Here is a 22,446-nt window from a genome sequence, read left to right as displayed (position 1 = left end):
ATTGCAAGGCCTCTGGGTCAGTGTATCCAATCAAGGGGGATGAATACATATGTTCCAGGAGATGATGAAAATCCCTCTCGGACTGTGCTGCAGAGAATGGCATTGAACACCACCACTATTGCCTTCCATTCTGACATACATCTGCTGAGAAACTGCACAGTCCTGCCAACATGTGTCTTATGCTCTGTGAGCATCCTTCGTTTCACAACAAGACCCTGAGATCTTTGTCTGTATGTTTTGCAGCCAGGGACTGACATTTCCTTAGCCTTCACTCAGGAACATCAGGCTCCACTTTCAAACATTCAACCCCAAAACCTCACACATAAATCAGCCGCATAGTGGCCTTTACATCTGACGCCAACATTTTCTGAGGATACGCTGGCAGCGAAGAAGCTCATCCATAGTGGTTATGTTACTGGACTAGTAGTCCAGAGGCCTGGACTAATAATCCAGAGTCATGAGTTCAAATCCCGCCATGGCAGCTGGGGAATTTAAATTCAATTAATTAAATTCAATTAATTAAATTTTAAAAATCTGTAATTAAAATACTAGTATCAGTAATGGTGGCCATGAAACTACCGGATTGTCATAAAAACCCATCTAGTTCACTAATGTCCTTTAGGGAAGGAAACTTGCCGTCCTCACCCGGTCTGGCCTATATGTGACTCCAGACCCACAGTAATGTGGTTGATTCTTAATTGCCCTCTGAAATGGCCTAGCAAGCCACTCAGTTGTAAAATCTCACAAAACAAAGTCACAATAAGAATAAAACTGGACAGACCACCCGGCATCGGACCACTAGGCACCGGACACAACAAAGGCAAACCAAGCCCAGTTGACCCTGCAAAGTCCTCTTCACTAACATCTGGGGACTTGTGCCAAAATTGGGAGAGCTGTCCCACAGACTAGTCAAGCAACAGCCTGACATAGCCATACTCACAGAATCATACCTTTCAGCCAACGTCCCAGATTCTTCCATCACCATCCCTGGGTATGTCCTGTCCCACCGGCAGGACAGACCGACCAGAGGTGGCGGTACAGTGATATACAGTCAGGAGGGAGTGGCACTGGGAGTCCTCAACATTGACTCTGAGCCCCATGAAATCTCATGGCATCAGGTCAAACATGGGCAAGGAAACCTCCTGCTGATTACCACCTACCGCCCTCCCTCAGCTGATGAATCAGTCCTCCTCCATGTTGAACACCACTTGGAGGAAGCACTGAGGGTAGCAAGGACACAGAATGTACTCTGAGTGGGGGACTTCAATGTCCATCACCAAGAGTGGCTCGGTAGCACCACTACTGACCGAGCTGGCCGAGTCCTGAAGGACATAGCTGCCAGATTGGGCCTGCGACAGGTGGTGAGCGAACCAACACGAGGGAAAAACTTACTTGACCTCGTCCTCACCAGTCTACCTGTCGCAAATGCATCTGTCCATGACAGTAGTGGTAGGAGTGACCACCGCACAGTCCTCGTGGAGACGAAGTCCCATCTTCGCACTGAGGACACCATCCAACGTGTTCTGAAGCACAAGTCTTCACTACAGCCGCAAATGCATCTGTCCATGACAGTATTGGTAGGAGTGACCACCGCACAGTCCTCGTGGAGACGAAGTCCCGTCTTCGCACTGAGGACACCATCTAGCCGCGCCTCTAGCCAAGCTGTTCCAGTACAGCTACAACACTGGCATCTAACCGACATTGTGGAAAATTGCCCAGGTATGTCCTGTCCACAAAAAGCAGGACAAATCCAGTCCGGCCAATTACCGCCCCATCAGTCTACTCTCAATCATCAGCAAAGTGATGGAAGGTGTCGTCGACAGTGCTATCAAGTGGCACTTACTCACCAATAACCTGCTTACCGATGCTCAGTTTGGGTTCTGCCAGGACCACTCGGCACCAGACCTTATTACAGCCTTGGTCCAAACATGGACAAAAGAGCTGAATTCCAGAGGTGAGGTGAGAGTGACTGCCCTTGACATCAAGGCAGCATTTGACCGAGTGTGGCACCAAGGAGCCCGAGTAAAATTGAAGTCAATGGGAATCAGAGGGAAAGCTCTCCAGTGGCTGGAGTCATACCTAGCACAAAGGAAGATAGTCGTGGTTGTTGGAGGCCAATCATCTCAGCCCCAGGACATTGCTGCAGGAGTTCCTGAGGGCAGTGTCCGAGGCCCAACCATCTTCAGCTGCTTCATCAATGACCTTCCCTCCATCATAAGGTCAGAAATTGGGATGTTCGCTGATGATTGCACAGTTTTCAGTTCCATTCGCAACCCCTCAGATAATGAAGCAGTCCGTGCCCGCATGCAGCAAGACCTCGACAACATTCAGGCTTGGGCTGAGAAGTGGCAAGTAACATTCGCGCCAGACATAAGAACATAAGAAATAGGAGCAGGAGTCGGCCAATCGGCCCCTCGAGCCTGCTCCGCCATTCAATAAGATCATGGCTGATCTGATCCTAACCTCAAATCTAAATTCATGTCCAATTTCCTGCCCGCTCCCCGTAACCCCTAATTCCCTTTACTTCTAGGAAACTGTCTATTTCTGTTTTAAATTTATTTAATGATGTAGCTTCCACAGCTTCCTGGGGCAGCAAATTCCACAGACCTACTACCATCTGAGTGAAGAAGTTTCTCCTCATCTCAGTTTTGAAAGAGCAGCCCCTTATTCTAAGATTATGCCCCCAAGACAAGTGCCAGGCAATGACCAACTCCAACAAGCGAGAATCTAACCATCTCCCTTGACATTCAACGGCATTACCATCGCCAAATCCCCCACCATCAACATCCTGGGGGTCACCATTGACCAGAAACTTAACTGGACCAACCATATAAATACTGTGGCTACAAGAGCAGGTCAGAGGCTGGGTATTATGCAACGAGTGACTCACCTCCTGACTGCACAAAGCCTTTCCACCATCTACAAGGCACAAGTCAGGAGTGTGATGGAATACGCTCCACTTGCCTGGATGAGTGCAGCTCCAACAACACTCAAGAAGCTCGACACCATCCAGGACAAAGTAGCCCGCTTGATTGGCACCCCATCCACCACTCTAAACATTCACTCCCTTCACCACCGACGCACCATGGCTGCAGTGTGTACCATCCACAGGATGCACTGCAGCAACTCACCAAGGCTTCTTCAACAGCACCTTCCCAAACCCGCGACCTCTACCACCTAGAAGGACAAGAGCAGCAGGCACATGGGAACAACACCACTTGCACATTCCCCTCCAAGTCACACACCATCCCGAGTTGGAAATATAGCGCCGTTCCTTCATTGTCGCTGGGTCAAAATCCTGGAACTCCCTTCCTAACAGCACTGTGAGAGAACCTTCACCACACGGACTACAGCGGTTCAAGAAAGCGGCTCACCACCACCTTCTCAAGGGCAACTAGGGATGGGCAATAAATGCCGGCCTCGCCAGCGACGCCCACATCCCATGAACGAATAAAAAAAAACACACTCCCACAAATATATGATTTGCACTGGTGGCAGATAAGGTGGCCTTCTCGCCAGTGAGTACTTGGAATACTCAGACCTGAATGTTAATATACATGTCAAGGCAAAGAATAGTAATATTGGCACCAAAATTTTGTCTATGGCATTCCAGACCTTGCAATATGCAGCCAGGGAGGCCTATGGCTACAGAATCCCAGTAGGCTGTGTGAAATTCTGCAGCCAACTAACACAGTTACTCCTTTCACAAAGGTATCATTTAGAATAAGTGATTGATTAGGTGTCACACATATTAGGTTACAATATAGCAGGAGCCCACCATAAGATGGCAATAGATGGTATTTCATTAAAAATGAAAGATAAGATGGCTTGGGCACAATTACTTGACAGATGTGGTTTGTCCCTTGAAGAAATGGTGTAACTGACACTCCTTATTGTATTGCTGCTACTACTAGTCCCTCAGTGGCATTTTCACCCACTTACCCTGCCATGGCTTTGCCATCCTGGACATCAAGATGCATGCTGAGACCTGTTTCAAGGTGAACTTGTAGAGCATGTAGCAAAACATGAATATAAAAAAGCACAGGGCCAGAAAAGAGGCCTTTGCTGTCCGTCCCTGCATAAAGCTCTCCCCAGCTGCCTCACAAGTTCACTCTCAAATTCCCAACTTCCTTTACTATGGTCCTCCACCCATTATAACACTGGTTGTACCTCCACTGATGTTGAACTGATCAACTGATCCCTCACCTCTGACTTTGACAACTGTACTCCTGCCATATCACTCACTGTCTCTTACCCCTGCAATTCCCCCGTACAGTTTCCATCTTTGCTCCCTTAAGTATGAGGGTTATGAATCAATACACGTAGTGAGCGACATAAGAACATAAGAAATAGGAGCAGGAGTAGGCCATACTGCACCTCGAGCCTGCTCCACCATTCAATAAGATCATGGTTGATCTTCATCCTCAACTCCACTTTCCCACCTGATCCCCATATCCCTTGATTCCCTAGAGTCCAAAAATCTATCTATCTCAACCTTGAACATATTCAATGACTCAGCATCCACCACCCCCTGGGGTAGAGAATTCCAAAGATTCACAACCGTCTAGGTGAAGAAATTCCTCCTCATCTCAATCTTAAATGGCCGACCCCTTATCCTGAGACTATGCCCCGTAGTTCTAGACTCTCTAACCAGGGGAATAAACCTCTCAGCATCTACCCTGTCAAGCCCCCTCAGAATCTTATGTTTCAATGAGATCCCCTCTCATTCTTCTAAACTCCAGAGAGTATAGGCCCATTCAACTCAATCGCTCTTCATAGGACAACCCTCTCATCCCAGGAATCAATCTAGTGAATCTTCATTGCACCACCTCTAAGGTAAGTATATCCTTCCTTAAGTAAGGAGACTAAAACTCTACACAGTACTCCAGGTGAGGTCTCACCAAAGCCCTGTACAATTGTAGTGAGACATCCTTACTCTTGTACTCCAACCCCCTTACAATAATGGCCAACATGCAATTTGCCTTCCTAATTGCTTGCTGTATCTGCATGCGAACTTTTTGTGTCTCTGGTATGAGGGCACCCAAATCTCTCTGAACACCAACATTTAATAATTTCTCACCATTTAAAAAGTATCCTGTTTTTCTATTCTTCCTACCAAAGTGAATAACCTCATATTTCCCCACATTATACTCCTTCTGTCATCTTCTTGCCCATTCACTTAACCTGTCTATATCCCTTGGCGTCTTCCTGACAGCTTACATTCCCACCTTTGTATCGTCAGCAAACTTGGATATATTACACTCAGTCCGTTCATCTAAGTCATTAATATAAATTGTAAATAGATGAGGCCCAAGCACCGATCCTTGCGACACCCCACTAGTTACAGCTTGCCAACCTGAAAATGACCTGTTTATCCCTACTCTTTTTGTTTTCTGCCCATTAATCAATCCTCCACCCATGCTAATATATTACCCCCAATCCCATGAGCCCTTATCTTGCCCTTGACCTCGTCATTCATTGCTAGATTTGGTCCAACCATATTAAACACTACCATGTCTTCCTCTCCTCAGTGAAATCGTTGTATTACTCCAGGATTATCCTGGAACGCAGCAACATAACACAGCTCCTTTGTGCATGACATACCACTTCCTCAAACCCCTTTCCGCCAACACCCTCCCTCCTCACCTCCAAAACTGAGTGTAAGGAACTAATGGATTTCTCTGCCTCAAAGATTGAAACCACCCATGCAGCTGCCTTTCCCCTATGCTCCTGACCATCCGTGATCCCCTGTCACTTTGCAGTTTCTCGTCCAATCTCTTCCCCTGCCCTCTCCAAGCTCACCTCTTTTATGAGATCCACATTCTGGTTCTCCAACGCAACTCTTACCACTCAATTACCTTTCCTAGCCCTGATAGTTCCCATCATTGTTAATGGCTCGCTATGCTCAGGCAACGTATCTCTCACTTTCAAAACCACTGTCATCACAACCTCCTCAAAAAATCCAATCGGGACCCATCCATCTGCTACAACCATTGCCCTGTCTTTAACCTCCCTTTCCTCTCAAGACCTTGAACATATTGTCCATCTGACATCACTGCAGCAGGACTCCTATTTGGGGCGTGCAGCTCGCCAGCAAAATGGAAGTGAGGACTGGCCTTATAAATGGCTTTGGCCTCCCCCGGTCCTAATCAGGCTGGCTGCCGGGACCAAAATCCGGAAATGCAATTGATTGGCCTCATTATCGTCACCCGCCCACTTACCTTCTGGTTTTGCACCCGGAAATCTTTCCCTCTGCTTCCTTCCCGTGTCGCAGTTAAAATTTACCCCAGTGTGTTTGAAAAGGCAGAGAAAGGAGGTCAATTTACAAAAAATTATTTTACTGAGAATACAATGGTTGTGTATATTGGCATCTGCCAATAAGTTTAGTGGAGAAATGTTTGTAAGGGAAGCAATGTTTGAACAAGTGGGAACTATCATAGTATCATAGTGGGTACAGCACAGGAGGAGGCCATTTGGCCCAGCGTGTCTGTGCCGGCTCTTTGAAAGAGCTATTCAATTAGTCCCATTCTCCTGCTCTTTCCCCATAGCACTATTATGTTTTTCCTTCAAGTATTTATCCAATTCCCTTTTGAAAGTCACGATTGAATCTGCTTCCACCGCCCTTTCAGACAGTGCATTCCAGATCGTTACAACTCGCTGCATAAAAGAAATGTTTCCTCATGTCGCCTCCGGCTCTTTTGCTCTTAAATCTGTGTCCTCTGGTTACTGACTCTTCTGCCACTGAAAACGACTCCTTATTTACTCTATCAAAACTGTTCATGATTTTGAACACCTCTATCTTAACCTTTTCCGTTCTAAGGAGAACAACCCCAGCTTCTCCAGTCTATCCACATAACTGAAGTCTCTCATCCCTGGTTCCATTCTAGTAAATCTCTTCCACACCCTCTCTAAGGCCTTGACATCCTTCCTAAAGTGTGTTGCCCTAAATTCAACACAGTACTCCAGCTGAGGCCTGACCAGTCTTTTATAAATGTTTAGCATAACTTCCTTGCTTTTGTACTCTGTGCCTCTATTAATAAAGCCCAGGATCCCATATGCTTTTTAACAGCCTTCTCAATTTGTCCTGCCACCTTCAAACATTTGTGCACATGCACCCCAGGTCTCTCTGTTCCTGCACCCCCTTTAAAATTGTACTATTTAGTTTATATTGCCTCTCCTTATTCTTCCTACCAAAATGTATCACTTCACAGTTCTCTGTGTTAAATTTCATCTGCCACGTATCTGCCCATTTCTCCAGTCTGTCTATGTGCTCCTGAAGTCTTTTACTATCCTCCACATTGTTTACTACATTTCCGAGTTTCGTGACATCTGCAAACTTTGAAATTATACCCTGTATACCCAAATACAGGTCATTAATATATATCAAAAAGAGCAGTGGTCTGAGTACTGACCCCTGGGGAACACCACAGTAGACTTCCCTCCAGTAGGAAAAACAACTGTTCACCACTATTCCCTGCTTTCTGTCCCTCAGCCAATTTTGTATCCACGCTTCCACTGTCCCTTTAATCTCATGGACTTTAATTTTGCTAACGAGTCTATTATGTGGTACTTTACCAAATGCCTTTTGAAAGTCCATATACACAACATCAACTGCACTACCCTTATCAACCCTCTCCTTTACTTCATCAAAGAACTCAATCAAGTCAGTCAAACACATTTTTCCTTCAACAAATTCGTGCTGACATTCATTTGTTAGCCCATACTTTTTCAGTGCCAATTAATTTTGTCCTGGATTATTGTCTCTAAAAGTTTCCCCACCACCGACATTAGGCTGTCTGGCCTGTAATTGCCAGGTTTATCCCTCTCCCGTTTTTTGAACAGAGGTGTGACATTTGCAATCCTCCAGTCCTCTGGCACCGCCCCCATATCTAAGGAGGATTGGAAGAATGTGGCCAGAGCCTCCGCAATTTCCACCCTTACTTCCCTCAGCAACATAGGATGCATCCCATCTGGACCGGGTGACTTGTCTACTTTGAGTACTGCCAATCTTTTAAGTAGAATCATAGAAAGGTTACAGCATGGAAGGAGACCATTCAGCCCGTTGAGTCCGTGCCGGCTCTATGCAAGAGCAATTCAGCTGGTCCCACACCCCTGCCCTATCCCCGTAGCTCTGCAAATTTTTTCCTTTCAAGTACTTATCCAGTTCCCTTTTGAAGGTCATGATTGAACCTGACTCCACCACCCCCTCAGGCAGTGCATTCGAGATCCTAACCACTCGCTGTGTGAAAAAGTTTTTCCTCATGTCACCTTTGGTTCTTTTGCCAATCACCTTAAACCTATGTCCTCTGGTTCTTGACCCTTCTGCCAATGGGAACAGTTTCTCCCTATCTACTCTGTCTAGACCCTTCATGATTTTGAATACCTCTATCAAATCTCCTCGCAGCCGTCTCTGTTCCAAGGAGAACAACCCCAGCTTCTCCAGTCTATCCACGTAACTAAAGTCCCTCATCCCTGGAATCATTCCAGTAAATCTCTTCTGCACCCTGTCTAAGGCCTTCACATCTTACCTAAAGTGTTGGGCCCAGAACTGGACACAATACTCAGTTGTGGCCGAACCAGTATTTTATAAAGGTGCATCATGACTTCCATACTTTTGTACTCTATGCCTCTATTTATAAAGCCCAGGATGCCGTATGCTTTTTTAACCGCTTTCTCAACTTGCCCTGCCACCTTCAAATATTTGTGCACATATACCCCAAGATCTCCCTGTAACTGTACCTCTTTTAGAGTTGTGCCTTCTAGTTTATATTGCCTCTCCTCGTTCTTCCTACCGAAATGTATCACTTCGCATTTTTCTGCATTAAATTTCATCTGCAACGTGTCCGTCCATGCCACCAACCTGTCTATATCCTCTTGAAGTCTATCAATACCCACCTCACTGTTTACTACCCTTCCGAGTTTTGTGTCATTTGCAAATTTGGAAATTGTGCCCTGTACACCCAAATCCAAGTCATTAATACATATCAAGAAAAGCAGTGGTCCCAGCACTGACCCCTGGGGAACACTACCGTACATCTCCCTGCAGTCCGAAAAACAACCATTCACCACTACTCTCTGTTTCCTGTCACTTAGCCAATTCTATATCCATGTTGCTACTGCCCCTTTTATTACATGGGCCACAATCTTGATGATAAGCTGACTGTGCGGCACGTTATCAAACACCTTTTGAAAGTCCATATACACCACATCAACTGCATTGCCCTCATCTACCCTCTCTGTTACCTCATCAAATTACTCTATCAGGTTATGATGTGGAGATGCCGGTGATGGACTGGGGTGGACAAATGTACGGAGTCGTACAACACCAGGTTATAGTCCAACGGCTTTATTTGAAATCACAAGCTTTCGGAGCTTTGCTCCTTCGTCAGGTGAGTGGAGGGTTCCATAAAGGCACCGCATATATAGTCAGAGAACAATGCCTGGTGATTACAGATGATCTTTCCAACTGCCCGTTATCACACCTCGGCAGAGAGATAATCACAGCAATCAAAGGAGTGGATGGTGTTCAGACAGGTTAGTCAGGGACACATTACATCCAAGAATACTGAATACACAAGGGGTCAGATAACAAAGACAGAGAAAGAGAGAGAGAGAGACCCGACAGGCAGAGAGAGAGAGAGAATGACCAGTTGTATTAAAAACAGATAACTTTTTTTCGCTGGTGGGGTTACATGTAGTGTGACATGAACCCAAGATCCCGCTTGAGGCCGTCCTCATGGGTGCGGATCGTATGCCTATCGTATCAGGCAACGGAACCCTGTGTGAGAACCTCCCTGGATATGTCAAGGGCATCCTGAAACCCATCGTACAGGGAACCCCCAGCTTCTGTTGCAACACTACAGACTTCCTACAAAAACTCAGCACCCACGGACCAGTTGAACCAGGAACACTTCTCACCACAATGGACGTCTCGGCACTCTACACCAGTATCCCCCACGATGACGGCATCGCTATGACAGCCTAAGTACTCAACACCAACAACAGCCAATCTCCAGACGCCATCCTACAACTCATCCGCTTCACCCTGGATCACAATGTCTTCACCTTCGACAACCAGTTCTTTACCCAAACACACGGAACAGCCACGGGGACCAAATTCGCACCCCAATACGCCAACATTTTCATGCACAAGTTTGAGCACAGGACCTCTAACCAATGCTATACACCAGATACATCGACAACATTTTCTTCTATGGACCCACGGCGCAGAATCACTGAAGAGACTACACGATAACATCAACAAGTTCCATCCCACCATCAAACCCACCATGGACTACTCCTCAGAATCGGTTTCATTCTTGGACACACGAATCTCCATCAAAGACAGGCACCTCAGCACCTCACTCTACCGCAAGCCCACGGACAACCTCACGATGCTCCACTTTTCCAGCTTCCACCCTAACCACGTCAAAGAGGCCATCCCCTATGGACAGGCCCTGCGAATACACAGGATCTGCTCAGACGAGGAGGAACGCGATGGACACCTACAGACGCTGAAAGACGCCCTCGTAAGAACGGGATATGACGCTCGACTCGTCGATCGACAGTTCCGACGGGCCACAGCGAAAAATCGCATAGACCTCCTCAGAAGACAAGCACGGGACACAACCAACAGAGTACCCTTCGTCGTCCAGTACTTCCCCGGAGCAGAGAAACTACGCCATGTTCTCCGCAGCCTTCAACATGTCATCGATGATGACGAACACCTCGCTAAGGCCATCCCCACGCCTCCACTACTCGCCTTCAAACAGCCACCTAACCTCAAACAGATCATCGTTCGCAGCAAATTACCCAGCTTTCAGGAGAACAGCGTCCACGGCACCACATAACCCTGCCACGGCAACCTCTGCAAGACATGCCAGATCATCGACACAGATACCAGCAACACACGAGAGGACACCACCCACCAGGTACATGGTTCATACTCCTGTGACTCGGCCAATGTTGTCTACCTCATATGTTGCAGGAAAGGATGCCCCGGAGCATGGTACATCAGCGAGACCATGCAGACACTGCAACAACGGATGAACAGACACTGCACAACAATCGCCAGACAGGAGGGTTCCCTCCCAGTCGGGGAACACTTCAGCAGTCAAGGACATTCAGCCTCCGATCTTCGGGTAAGCGTTCTCCAAGGCGGCTTTCGAGACACACGACAATGCAAAATCATCGAGCAGAAATTGATAGCCAAGTTCGCACCCATGAGGACGGCCTCAACCGGGATCTTGGGTTCATGTCACGCTACATGTAACCTCACCAGCGAGAAAAAGTTATCTGTTTTTAATACAACTGGTCATTCTCTCTCTCTCTCTCTCTCTCTCTGCCTGTCGGGTCTCTCTCTCGCGCTCTCTCTCTCTCTCTCTCTTTCTCTCTGCCTTTGTTATCTGACCCCTTGTGTATTCAGTATCCTTGGATGTAATGTGTCCCTGACTAACCTGTCTAAACCCCATCCACTTCTTTGATTGCTGTGATTATCTCTCTGCCGAGGTGTGATAACGGGCAGTTGGAAAGATTATCTGTTATCACCAGACATTGTTCTCTGACTATATATGCAGTGCCTTTATGGAACCCTCCACTCACCTGACGAAGGAGCAAAGCTCCGAAAGCTTGTGATTTCAAATAAAGCTGTTGGACTATAACCTGGTGTTGTACGATTCCGTACATCTATCAGGTTAGTTAAACATGATTTGCCTTTAACAAATCCATGCTGGCTTTCCCTAATCAATTCACACTCATCCAAGTGACTGTTAATTTTGTCCCGGATTATCGTTTCTAAAGGTTTCCCCACCACTGAGGTTAAACTGACTGGCCTATAGTTGCTAGGTATATCCTTAAACCCTTTTTTGAACAAGGGTGTAACATTAGCAATTGTCCAGTCCTCTGGCACCGCTCCCCTATCTATGGATGTTTGGAGGATTATGGCCAGTACCTCTGCAATTTCCACCCTTACTTCCCTCAGCAACCTAGGATGCATCCCATCCTGGTGACTTATCTATTTTAAGTACAGCTAGCCTTTCAAGTACCTCTTCTTTATCAATTTTTAGCCCATCCACAATCTCAACTATATCTTCCTTTACTGAGATTCTGGCAGCATCATCTTCCTTGCTAAAGACAGGTGCAAAGTACTCATTTAGTACCTTGGCCATCCCTTCTACCTCCATGAGTAGATCTCCTTTATGGTCCCTAATTGGTCCCACCCCTCCTCTTACTACCCATTTACTGATTACATGCCTGTAGAAGAGTGTTGGATTCCCTTTTATGTTGGCCGTCAGTCTACTCTCATACTTTCTCTTTGCCCCTCTTATTTCCTTTTTCACTTCCTCTCTGAACTTTCTGTATTCTGCCTGGGTCTCACTTGTGTTATCAACCTGATATCTATCATATGCCCCTTTTTTCCATTTCATCTTACTCACTATCTCTTTTGTCATCCAGGGAGTTCTGGCTTTAGCTGCCTTACCTTTCTTCCTCGTGGGAATGTGCCTAGACTATATCCAAACCATCTCCTCTTTAAAGGCCGCGCACTGTCCATTTACAGTTTTGCCTGCCAATCTTTGATTCCAGTTTACCCAGGCCAGATCTGTTCTCATCCCATTGAAGTTGGCCCTCCTCCAATTGAGTATTTTTACTTTAGAGTGGTACCTCCTCTTTATCTATTTTTATCCTATTCAATATCGCTACTACTTCCTCCTTTACTGCTACAATGGCAGCATCCTATTCTCTAGTGAAGACTGATGCAAAGTATTCATTCAGTACCTCATCCATGCCCTCTGCCTTCACAAGAAGATTTCCTTTTTTGTCCCTAATCGGGCCCACCATCATCAAAGCATCAAATTGATACCTGTTCAGTCTCAAAGTTAACTAACCAGTACAAAGCTAAGATGGCAGCGATTAACACAGATTAGTACATTAAAAAGCAGGACATAAACCTGTTGACAACTATAATAAATAAGCAAGCTGATTCCCAGTCCAGAGATGTTGATAAAAGCAATGAAGCCATGGTTCAGAAACTGTCCTGAAAAGTCTGTTTCATCAGTGAGACATTGCGGAAGAGGTTCTACCGTGGAGGAATGTGTGCCGAGGCACACTGCCCTCTCAGTTGGTAATGCAAGACGACATCATCAACTGAATGAACACAATGTCCACCATTACACAGAACCTCAGGAGATTCTGTTGCTGTAATCAAAAGCAACAAAGCATAAGCTGGTTTTCAATCATCAGGCACGTAAGAACATGAGAGTTGAGCCATTTAGATTGCTCATGAAAAGCAGGCAATAAATTGATTTAAATCTGCATTCGTGTCTTTGTCTCTTCTGTTAAGTAAAAGAGTAGATTTACTGGTCTCAGCAATCAGGCTGTGGGACTCTTACACTAAAACCTTTGGACTTGGTGCGTTTTAGGAATGGCTAATCGTTTCAGATCTTCCCAGGATCAATCTAATTATATCTTCAGTACAAGCTCCTGGCCTGGATTTGTCGTCTTACTGGGAGCCCACTCAGTGGAAAGGGGCAAGAAATCTGGATCAGCTGCAGCTCTTGAAGCCAGTGGCCACAGAGAACATCTCCATTCATTGATGCAACTATAGAGCTGCTCCTTCAGGAAGTAGGCAAAAGGCAGTTTACCCCCGTTTGGCACGAAAAGGCACAGTTATAAGTCTACTATTTGAGAGTAGCTTGGAGCTGTTCTCTCTGGGCCAGGAATTGAGATTCCAAATGTAGAGTCTTAATTTTACAGATTTTATTGTTGGAATTGATACGCACAGACAACATGCACGACAATGCAAAGGCTGCAGGAGACGTCACATTACAGTTGCTGAGTTTGGTCGCAATATATTAGTCCCTGCGTCTTCCCTTCCTTACAATGGTCTTGCTTTTTAAGTTCAGCTAAAAGGTAATTATATCACCTCCTTCATGACCCTCACTCTAGTTTTACAGCTAACTGATATGAACTCTGCATTACAGAGTGTATCTCATAACAAAAGCTGTCCTTACAAGTACAGGAAAGGTAAACATATTGTCACCAAACAGAGATATATATATATATATATATATGTGTATATTTATATATATCTGTATCAGAACTACCAAAGGCTATTTTGTATGACATTAGTGGTACTGCTTTGGAGATTTGAGATGATTTGTTGACATTCTACAGATATTGCCTGTTTCAACAGATTCTGCAAACCATCTTTTAACTACAAAATAGAATCCTGCACATAAAATAGATTATTTAATAAAACCTTTCCTGGTAGTCTACACTAGATATTCTTTTATGTTCAGCACTTTCTGTAAGTGAACCCCATGTCCACTACAATCAGGAATTTATCTTTACTATCCAATATCTAGTCATACCTTTGCATGACCTAGGGGGGCGTAATAACAAGACTCCCGCTGTGTGTACTGGATACTGCCATCTCACGTGTGCTTTATGTGCATTTCTTCAATCTTCTGGAAAGTTGTCTGAGCACTCTATTGAGATGTAGACATTGAAAACCAACAAACTGGTTTATTTTACAGGTAATATATGAATGAACAGAATACAGTAAATTTCAGTCTTTTTCCTTTAGCTCCTCGTAATATGGAAAATAACAAAATAGACCACTCTAACCCTGTTAATGGCTAAATTCACTTTACAGACTTGTGATCCCTGCAACTAAGCAGCACTAATCTTTCCAAATATAGGCTGCCTACATGGAGTCTCTCTCAGCCACCTTCTGGCTGGAGAAAAAGTGTAACCTCTACCTTTTTTTCCAGCTAGAGAGGAAGCTAAAAACATACTACCGTTCTTTGAATAGTGTCACAGGATCTTCTATATCCATCTGTGCAGCCATGCAGGTTCTCGATTTCATCCTAACGACAGGACCTCTGACAATTTAGCTAGAATGTGAGGCTAGATTATGAACGAACGTTTATACTGGGGCTTGTATCTACAATCTTCCAGTTCAGAAGTGAGCGTGCTACCACTAAACCACGCTGACACTTAAAGAATTAAGATATTTGAGGATGATATATTTACAGAGATGAATAGGATAGAAGAAGAGATGTAATTTTACAATTATCTGTAGTAGTAAATTAAACTATTTTTGAATGTACATGGAACTTTTCTTGAGGAGTTGGATCTTATAAAGATTTGTTTGTAATTTGAAAAGTAGTTACCAATCTCAGCAAAACAAACCACAGCCTAGAAATTGTTGTTGACAGTATTAGCATACAAATGCTAATTTAATATTAACAAGTTCATATGAAATCACTCTGTCAGCTATTTTAACTGAGGCATTGGCCTGTTTATTTTAAACTGGTTAACTCCTCCATTGAAGTGGAAGAAAGAGGAATGTCATAGGAATGCATGTAGCATTCATTTGCTAATATTACAAACGTAATTTTGTCCTTCCCTACCAATTGTATGTAATAGGAGTCCACGATATTACTCGACAATCTTGACTGAAAGATACCCTGGTCCATAACTTTATTCCCTCTTGAAGTTGCAGGATCCATAAGCTTACAAATGACAGCATACATAGTGACTTGAAAAACCTTTCAAGTGTCTTTGTTGGAATGTGAAAGTCATTTTATATTTCAGGAGAGTTTGGTACAATCCACAGTCCATCAACACCCATTAAAGATTCAGAATCGGATCGATTGCGTAGAGCTTCAGATGGAAAGTCACGTGGCAGAGGCAGGAGAAATAATAACCCTTCGCCTCCCCCAGACACTGACCTTGAGGTAAGACTGACGTATTGATGCCATTAAAAGTAAATAAAACAAAGCCACATGAGAAATGATATACGAGCACCAATAAATCCTGCACTGGCTAATACAATAATTAAGGTTCTGTTCGAGAAAATGAAAGAACTAGATAACTTAAAATCTTTTTGTAAATTTTTCTCAGTCCCAGTTTATTGAGTATTGATTTTTTTTAATGTTAATTCTCTTGATAAATGATCTGTTAAATGTATGAATTAGTTAATACATTCTGATCTAGTAACCACCAAGCATCAATCTACTATCACCTACAAGCATTATCTCATTTGTTGAGTGGCTTAGCAATAGATTATGCTGGTCTCAGACTTTGACTTTAAGTCCTTTAGTGAGTAATGTAGATAGCTGGGTCATGACACAGTAGCACTTAACTACAATTCCCTCAGGTTTCACATTTATTGATTGAGGTATCATTTTTCAGTGTACAGAGGGCAACATTGATTTCTCTGTCTCTTCACAGCGAGTGTTCATATGGGACCTGGACGAAACAATCATCATTTTTCACTCCTTGCTCACAGGGTCCTATGCCAATAGATATGGAAGGGTAAGTACCAAAGGACAGTAGCTATAGACATTTAAATTGTTCTTTCTGAAAGAGTGTAGGCTTTTTTAACATTAAGATATAAGGTAGATGTGAGGAATCATGGAAAATTTGGCTGGATTGCAAAGGTTTGTTTTATTATTATACATTAATGTTTAACAACTGTAACAATTTTTCCTGTAGGTCTGGGGATATGCATGTTCTGCATATACATGTAAATAAGATTGCAAAGAATTTCTAAATTGTAAAAGTGACAACTTTCTTTTACAGAATTCCTATTGTGTATTTTTGAGCACGCTTTTGTCCTAATGCTTTAAAATGATTATCCTATTTTACTGTGGAATAATTTTTCTAATAGATTTAGCTTTAAGAAAGAAGTTATATATGGGAAATAAAAACAAAAAATGTGGAAATATGCAGCAAGTCCATTAGCATCTAGAATCATAGAAAGGTTACAGCACGGAAGGAGACCATTCGGCCCATCGACTCCGCGCCGGCTCTAGCAAGAGCAATCTAGCTAGTCCCACCCCCCCGCCCTATCCCCATAGCTCTGCAAATTTTTTCCTTTCAAATACTTATCCAACTTCCTTTTGAAGACCATGATTGAATCTGCCTCTACCACCGCCTTGGGCAATGCATTCCAAATCCTAACCACTCGGTGTGTAAAATAGTTTTTCCTCATGTCACCTTTTGTTCTTTTGCCAGTCACCTTAAATCTATGTCCTCTGATCCTTGACCATTCTGCCAATGGGAACAGTTTCTCCCTATCTACTCTGTCTAGACCCTTCATGATTTTGAATACCTCTATCAAATCTCCTCGCAGCCGTCTCTGTTCCAAGGAGAACAACCCCAGCTTCTCCAGTCTATCCACGTAACTAAAGTCCCTCATCCCTAGAATCATTCCAGTAAATCTCTTCTGCATCTTGTCTAAGGCCTTCACATCTTGCCTAAAGTGTTGGGCCCAGAACTGGACACAATATTCCAGTTGTGGCTGAACCAGTGTTTTATAAAGTTTCATCATGACTTCCATACTTACGTACTCAATGCCCAGGATCACATTAGCTTTTTTAACCGCTTTCTCAACCTACCCTACTACCTTCAACGATTTGTGCACATATACCCCCAGATCTCTCTGTTCCTGAACCCCTTTTAGAGTTGTGCCCTTTAGTTTATGTTGCCTCTCCTCGTTCTTCCTACCGAAATGTGTTACTTTGCATTTTTCTACGTTAAATTTCATCTGCCACGTGTTCGCCCATGCCACCAGCCTGTCTATATCCTCTTGAAGTCTATCAATATCCCCCTCCCTGTTTACCACCCTTCCAAGTTTCATGACATTTGCAAATTTTGAAATTGTGCCCTGTATACCCAAGTCCAAGTCATTAATATATATCAAGAAAAGCAGTGGTCCCAGCACTGACCCCTGGGGAACACCACTGTACACCTCCCTCCAGTCCAAAAAACAACCGTTCACCTCTACTCTCTGTTTCCTGTCACTTAGCCAATTCTGTATCCATGTTGCTACTGCCCCCTTTATTCCATGGGCTTCAATCTTGATGATAAGCCTACCATGCAGCACGTTATCAAATGCCTTTTGAAAGTCCATATACACCATATCAGCTGCATTGCCTCATAAACTCTCTCTGCTCCTCATCAAAAAAACTCTATCAGGTTAGTTAAACACGATTTGCTTTTAACAAATCTGTGCTGGTTTTCCCTAATCAATCCACACTCGTCCAAGTGACTGTTAATTCTGTCCCGGATTATCGTTTCCAAAAGTTTCCCCACCACTGAGGTTAAACTGACTGGCCTATAGTTGCTGGGTTTATCCTTACACCTTCTTTGGAACAAGGGTGTAACATTTTAAATTCTCCAGTCCTCTGGCACCACTCTCCTATCTACGGATGTTTGGAAGATTATGGCCAGTACCTCCACAATTTCCACCCTTACTTCCCTCAGCAACCTAGGATGCATCCCATCCAGACCGGGTGACTTATCTATTTTAAGTACAGCTAGCCTTTCAAGTACCTCTTCTTTATCAATTTTTAGCCCATCCAGTATCTCAACTATATCTTCCTTTACTGAGACTCTGGCAGCATCATCTTCCATACTAAAGACAGATGCAACGTACTCAGTACCTCGGCCAACCCCTCTGCCTCCATGAGTAGATCTCCTTTATGATCCCTAATCAGCTCTATCCTTCCTTTTACTACCCGTTTACTGTTTACATGCCTGTGGAAGACTGTTGGATTCCCTTTAATGTTGGCCGTCAGTCTACTCTCATACTCTCGCTTTGCCCCTCTTATTTCCTTTTTCACTTCCCCTCTGAACTTTCTATATTCTGCCTGGGTCTCACTTGCGTTATCAACCTGACATCTGTCTTTTTTCCATTTCATCTTACTCACTATCTCTTTTGTCATCCAGGGAGCTCTGGCTTTAGTTGCCCTACCTTTCTGCCTCGTGGGAATGTTCGCAGAGTGTACCCAAACCATCTTCTCTTTAAAGGCCGCCCATTGTTCACTTACAGTTTTGTCTGCCAATGTTTGATTCCAGTTTACCTGGGCCAGATCTGTTCTCATTCCCATTGAAAGTGGCCCTCCTCCAATTGAGTATTTTTACTTTAGAGTGGTCCTTGTCCTTTTCAATAGCGATTCTAAACCTTATGATACTATGATCTCTGCTCCCTAAATGCTCTCCGACTGACACTTGCTCAACTTGGCCTACCTCATTCCCTAGAACCAAGTCCAGCAATGCCTCCTTCCTCATTGGGCCAGAAACATACTGGTTAAGAAAGTTATCCTGAACACATTTCAAAAATTCCTCCCCCTCTCTGCCTCTTGTATTATTATTTTTATCCCAGTCTATGTTAGGATAGTTGAAGTCCCCAGTTATCACTGCTGTGTAGCTTTTGAACCTCTCTGTAATTTCCCTGCAAATTTGCTCCTCTATATCTTTCCCACTAATTGGTGGCCTACAGAATACACCCAGTAGTGTAATGGCACCTCTTTTATTTCTTAACTCTAACCAAATAGATTCTGTCCTTGACCCCTCCAGGACATCCTCTCTGTCCATTACTGCAATATTCTCCTTAATCAATACTGTCACCCCCCCCCTCTTTTCTTTCCTTCCCTCTCTTTCCTGAACACCTTGTTTCCAGGAATATTTAGTATCTATCTGTAAAGACAAAAGACAGGATAACATTTTGGATATTAGACCCTTTATCAGAACTGAAAACTGAGAGATAAGAATATCTCTAAATAATGTTGAGCACAAAAAAGGGAAAAAACAGCAATCAAGAAAGTGATGGAAGGAGACACCAAAACACAACCAACATCTACTCACCAACACCCAATTTGCATTCCACCAGAATCGCTCAGCTCCACCCCTCATTACAGCCTTGAACCAGACATGATGTAAGACCTGAATGCCAGAGGGGTGATCTTATTGAACTCCACTTTCCTGCCCGATCCCCATTTCCCTTGATTCCCCTCGAGTCCAAAAATCTATCTATCTCAGCATTGAATATACTCAACGGCTCAGCATCCACAGCCCTCTGGGGTAGAAAATTCCAAAGATTCACAACCTTCTGAGTGAAGAAATTCCTCCTTATCTCAGTTTTAAATGGCCGACCCCTTATCCTGAGACTATGTCCCCTAGTTCTAGACTCTCCATCCAGGGGAAGCAGCCTCTCAGCATCTACCCTGTCAAACCCCCTCAGAATCTTATATGTTTCAATCTTATATGTTTCACCTCTCATTCTTCTAAACTCCAAAGAGTATAGGTCCATTCTACTCAATTTCTCCTCCTAGGACAGCCCCTCATCCCAGAAATCAATCTAGTGAACCTTCATTGCACCGCCTCTAGGCAAGTATATCCTTCCTTAGATAAGGAGATCAAAACTGTACACAGTACTCCAGGTGTGGTCTCACCAAAGCCCTGTACAATTGTGGTAAGACTTCCTTACTCTTGGACTCCAACCCCCTTGCAATAAAGGCCAACATTCCATTTGCATTCCTAATTGCGTGCTGTACCTGCATGCTAACTTTGTGTTTCTTGTACGAGGACACCCAAATCACTCTGAACACCAACATTTAATAGTTTCTCACCATTTAAAAAATATTCTGCTTTTCTATTCATCCTACCAAAGTGGATAACCTCACATTTCCTTACATTATACTCCATCTGCCATCTTCTTGCCATTTAACCTTTCTATACCCCTTTGCGTCCTCTTCACAGCTTACTTTCCCGCCTAGTTTTGTATTGTCGGCAAATATTACACTCGGTCCCTTCATCTAAGTCATTAATATAGATTGTAAGTAGCTGAGGCCCAAACATCGATCCTTGAGGCACCCCACTTGTTACAGCCTGCCAACCTGAAAATGACCTGTTTATCTCCACTCTGTTTTGGGTCCGTTAACCAATCCTCCATCCATGCTAATATATTAACCCCAACCCCATGAGCCCATACCTTGCGTAACAACCTTTTACGTGGCACCTTATTGAATGCCTTTTGAAAATCCAAATATACTACATCTGCTGGTTCCCCTTTATCTACCCTGCTAGTTATATCCTCAAAAAACTGTAATAAATTTGTCAAACATGATTTCCCTTTCCTAAAACCGTGTTGACTCTGCCTAGTCATATTATGATTTTCTAAGTGTCCTGTTACCACTTCCTTAATAATGGATTCATTTGTGCCTGTTTAGTTTATCAGGAGACTGAGTTGCGTCAGGTTTGAGACCAAATTTTGATGTTTGGGCAATGTTCAGAGTCCAGGCATAACTGCTGAGTTTGGAATGTTTGTGCCTTCTGTAAATAACTGTTGTCAATGGTAGCCCTGACTTTGGTTGCTGACCTGAAAATTAGGCAGCACTGCTGCCTTCAAAGATACCAAGACCCATCAGAAAAAAATGATTTTTTTCAGCATCTCCAGAGACAGCAGCAAATATAAATATTGATGGTAGAAGAGGCCTGTCTATTCTGATTTCTGGTGGACTAAGCAGTTCATCCTGCCTTTACCTGGTCAACATTGTGCTTTCACACATGCTAGCTTATACAGGCCTCTCCCAAGCAACTGGGAAGGTTCAATGGCCATATAAAAATTCACGAATCGTGACTTTCAAACAACTATACATGCTTGTTTGTCCGACGCTGTGGAATTATCCCCAGAATATAAATGGGATGGATTCCAGTGTGACCATCCTTGGGCTATATTACAGAACCACTTTTTGAGCAACTCTATTATATAAGCTTTTTAGTGTGATGTCAGTTACAGGTACATAGTACTACAAAAGGTGATGGCGCACTGTTATGTTAATATAAAAAAGGTGAGTTCAACACTTTTGATAGTTTCAGGTCCCAAAATCTATTAGATCTCTTCAGTGGCCGCTATGGGCAAAAACACAGACCCAACAGGTTCGATAGTGATCAGCAGTATGGTAGCAAAGCCAGGAGAGCAGCACTCAGGAAGCTACAGGTATTTGCTTCAGCATCATTCTCCCAGCATCTTTTGCATCAATATAAAAGAGTTTTTAAAGACCCTATTAGTAATCCAAATGGACTTTGGATTCAGCAGATATACAAATGTGAGATCCATTGGACATACTAAATAGGCTATGAAAATTAACATTATCAACACCACAAATAGTACACCCAGTTGTAAAAATTCAGAGAATGAAGTGCAGAATAAGTAAATAAAGGAAAAATAGTAATTCCAAATTATTTTGTTTAGTATTTGTTTCCCACTAACATTCTTTGTTTGCTTCAAATAAAAAGTCCACCGTGGGCTCGCTAATTGCACTTGCCTTTGTTCAAATGAGAAAAATATTCAAACCCTTGGCTGACTCTGTGGTGTTTATTTACTTTTTGTTAGTCATGCATGCTAAGCAAACTGGGACCCAGGATATTGCAGTCTCATAACCATTTCACTGAGGCTTTCTTGAAGCAAACACAAAACTCCCATTGATACTGGATACTTCATTATTTTTTAATAGTCCCCAACTTAAATCCTATATAAAAAAATGCAAAATAAGATACAGAAACTTACCACAGAGTAACATTTCAATACACATTTCCATACATGTTAACCTACAAAACTCAGAAAAGCTGACAAGCAGCTTTAAAAAAGCTGAC

General features: G+C 43.6%; 1 protein-coding gene across 5 annotated transcripts in view; it reads left to right on the top strand.

The window, feature by feature from the left end:
- The window catches only part of eya1 (EYA transcriptional coactivator and phosphatase 1), a 174,877-nt gene that overhangs the window by 79,497 nt on the left and 72,934 nt on the right, over window positions 1-22,446 (top strand). For all 5 annotated transcript variants that reach the window (XM_067980383.1, XM_067980382.1, XM_067980388.1 and 2 more), the window contains 2 exons: window positions 15,598-15,740; window positions 16,237-16,320. In XM_067980383.1, coding sequence (XP_067836484.1) covers window positions 15,598-15,740; window positions 16,237-16,320 — 227 coding nt within the window. The remainder of the gene's footprint in view (window positions 1-15,597; window positions 15,741-16,236; window positions 16,321-22,446) is intronic.

Source organism: Heptranchias perlo, chromosome 3, assembly GCF_035084215.1.
Source record: "Heptranchias perlo isolate sHepPer1 chromosome 3, sHepPer1.hap1, whole genome shotgun sequence".
NCBI classification, from domain to species: domain Eukaryota; kingdom Metazoa; phylum Chordata; class Chondrichthyes; order Hexanchiformes; family Hexanchidae; genus Heptranchias; species Heptranchias perlo.
The sequence above is the reverse complement of the archived record's forward strand: the minus strand, read 5'-3'. Positions and strand labels throughout refer to the sequence as shown.